This window comes from Mus caroli, chromosome 2 (assembly GCF_900094665.2).
Source record: "Mus caroli chromosome 2, CAROLI_EIJ_v1.1, whole genome shotgun sequence".
Taxonomy (NCBI): Eukaryota; Metazoa; Chordata; class Mammalia; order Rodentia; family Muridae; genus Mus; species Mus caroli.
In genome coordinates, this window is record NC_034571.1 from 80839139 (window position 1) to 80842794 (window position 3656).

General features: G+C 34.4%; 1 protein-coding gene across 1 annotated transcript; it reads left to right on the plus strand.

Annotated features, from left to right (window-relative positions):
• The first annotated feature begins 710 nt into the window (after positions 1-710).
• On the plus strand, positions 711-1652 carry LOC110289339 (olfactory receptor 8K3-like). The gene has a single exon (XM_021155499.1). It carries the CDS (start codon positions 711-713, stop codon positions 1650-1652), a length of 942 nt encoding a protein of 313 aa, XP_021011158.1.
• The last annotated feature ends 2004 nt before the right edge of the window (positions 1653-3656 follow it).

Sequence of the window (3656 nt, forward strand, 5' to 3'; positions counted from 1 at the left end):
TCATCAATGTTCTATCAATAAAAATCTACAATTTAAGGAATTGATTTTACTTTTCATATATATATAACACTAATGTCTAGCTGGGCAGTGGTGGCGCAGGCATTTAATCCCAGCACTTGGGAGGCAGCCGCAGGATTTCTGAGTTCGAGGCCAGCCTGGTCTACAGAGTGAGTTCCAGGACAGCCAGGGCTATACAGAGAAACCCTGTCTCAGAAAAACAAACGAACAAACAAACAAACAAAAAGAAAAGGAAAGAAAAGAAAAGAAAAGGAAAGGAAAGGAAAGGAAAGGAAAGAAAAGAAAAGAAAAGAAAAGAAAAGAAAAGAAAAGAAAAGAAAAGAAAAGAAAAAAGAAAAGAGAAGAAAAAGATAGTAAAACTAATGTCTAGTGGTGAATTAAAGTGACTGCTCTCAGTATAGTTAGGAGAAGCAAATATTGGCAGATAATAATGGTATTCTCTGATTTAAGTTAATGTTGGGCAGGACTAAATATTCATCATTGTATATTTCAAATCACATGTTTGCATATGTATATGCGTAGTTGTACATATGTAGGATATATGTATATTTTTAATATATTTCAAAATAAATTTGAATGTTTGAAGATACTATATTTAAACTACTTTAGATGATAAAAACTCACCAAATGGCACTTGAAATCTATTGACTGTGCAATGATTTCCATTCAGAACAGAATTACTCATAAACCTGATGGAGAATCCCAACTTCACAATGGTGACTGAATTCATCCTGGTAGGCATCACTGACCGCCCTGAACTCCAGGCCCCATTGTTTGGACTGTTCCTCATTATCTATCTGATCACACTGGTGGGCAACTTGGGCATGATCATCCTTACCATGGTGGATTCCAGGCTACAAACACCCATGTACTTTTTTCTCAGACACCTTGCTACTACTGACCTTGGTTATTCAACAGCTGTGGGACCAAAAATGTTAAGAAATTTTCTTGTAGAACAAAACACAATATCAATTTATTTTTGTGCTGTCCAATTGTCTTTCTTCAGCATGTTCATTGTTAGTGAATTTTTTATTCTGTCTGCAATGTCTTATGACCGTTATGTCGCCATCTGTAAACCACTTCTCTATAATGTCATTATGTCACAAAGAGTATGTTGGGTCCTGGTGGCAATCCCATATCTTTACAGTGTATTTGTTGCTCTCATAGTCACCATAAATATTTTTACTTCTTCCTTCTGTGGCCACAATATTATCAGTCATTTCTATTGTGATGGTCTCCCCTTGATATCTCTGCTCTGCTCAAATAAAAAGGAAAGTGAAATGATAATTCTAATTTTATCAACTATTAACTTGATTTCTTCACCAGTGGTTATTCTTGTCTCCTATCTGCTCATTCTCAGAGCTATTCTCAGGATGAACTCTGCTGAGGGCAGGCAGAAGGCTTTCTCCACCTGTGGGTCTCATCTGACAGTGGTCACTGTCTTCTATGGGACTTTGATATTTATGTATGTGCAACCTAAGTCCAATCACACTTTAAACACTGACAAGGTGGCTTCCATCTTTTATACCTTAATAATCCCCATGTTAAATCCCTTAATCTACAGCTTGAGAAATAAAGATGTAAAATATGCTCTTAGAAAAACAGGGAAATCCATACAAAATATCTTCTCCTAGAATGCACATGTTATTTAAGGTTATAATTTTTCAAATCAACTAAATTTAATTGTTTAATAATTTTCAGTGAAGAAAACAGTAAAAGACAATGTTTCCGCAAAGAAAAGACAGATCATATGCACTATAATTGAATAAATGAATTATCACAGTGAATTTTTAAGTCTACAAAGGAAGTTAACATGGTTTTTGTGTATAAAAAAAGGGACAAGTGTCTTAAGTATCTTACATTCATTTTGTTCATTTAACTGTACAATAAATTGCTTGCTGTTTACTTGTTCCTGTATATTTATTGGTATGAAAATGCATTTCTAATATCTTTAATATGTATACTCATTTGTTATTCATATATATGTTTATATTTATATTATCATTATATTTTAAAAGTTTTTCATCACTGTGTTAGAATACTGAAGCCTATCATGTTTATATGAAAGTCAGAGTAATATCCAAGCACACAAATTTCTTCACTTCACAGGGAAGCTTACATCATTGTGATTTCACATTTTATTTCTTTAATATCATGTTCTATATGATTGCAATAGCAAAAATTATCACCATATATTTAGTGGTTAAGTAGTTCATAATTTCACTGAATCATTTCGTATTGTACAATTCTCAATGAATGTGTGTTTGTGTGTGTGTGTGTGATAGATGACTTGAGTCTTTGCACAGCAGCTAGCATTACGTTCCTTCTGTCTTGTTATTGGATTAATCTTACTTCATTAATTCATACTTCTCTTTACTCACTGATTTAATGTCTTTCTTCTAAAAGTAAACTATATACATTATGAGTATAGTTATTATATCAAATTATACTAATTATGCTATACTAAATTTTATAAGTATATTTGTTATATTAACGTATGATTATTATATTATATTTTGCTTATTGGATAAAATACCATCCCCATAATTAATAGGAGGTGGAGGCAGAAGGATGAAGATGCTAAGGACAGCCTGGGATACATAGTTAGTCTGAGTTCTATCTGTTCAAAAAGTATAACTTGAATCAAGAAACAAAGCCTATAACCATTCATCCAAGGATACCTCAAATTTGGCTTGACAATCATTTTATTGGTTTTACAACGAAGCCTAGCTAATACTTTATTATAGGAATGAAATTAAGTACAGGCTTAAACATATGTTTGGCAAAGAATTTTAGCACCAGGCTGATAATAAAACTCTAAACACATACCCAAAGGTGGTACACTATACCACAAGGACACTAGCTCAAATAAGTTCATAGCAATTTTATTTGTAATGTAAGAAACTGGAAACAACCTAAATGTCCCTCAATGGAACAATGAATAAAGATAATGTTTTGTATTTACACAGTGGAACCCTACTCAGCTACTAAAATAAAAAGCATCACGAAATTTGCAGGCAAGTGATGGAAGTAGAAAATATCATCCTAAGTGAGGTCACTCAGACCCAGAAAGACATTTATTGTATTGACTCACTTTGTACAACAATATTAGCCACAAAACACTGGATAAATACATTACAATCCACAGACCAAAAGAAATTAAATAATAACAACAGCCCAAGGGATGATGTTTGAATCTCACTCAGAAGGAGAAATAAAATAAATGTAAGGAGTGGATGGGAGAGGGGAAGGGGATGAGAACAGAGGTGTCAATAAGGTGTGGTGAGAACAGGGGTGTGGTATGAGAGAGCTTTAAGAAAGAAATTCTGTGGAGCTAGAAGCATCTCTGGGACAAGGCCAAAATTTGGGAGATATAAGGATGACTCTAAGCCAGGCGTGGTGGCTCATGCCTTTAATCCCAGCAATCAGGAGGCAGAGGCAGGTGGGTTTATGAGTTTGAGGCCAGCCTGGTCTACAAAGTGAGTTCCAGGACAGCCAGGGCTACACAGAGAAACCCTGTGAGAAAGAAATTATAGAAGATCTCAGAGGATGGAAAGATCTCCCATGCTCATGGATTGGCAGGATCAACATTGTAAAAATGGCTATCTTGCCAAAAGCAATCTACAGATTCAATGCAA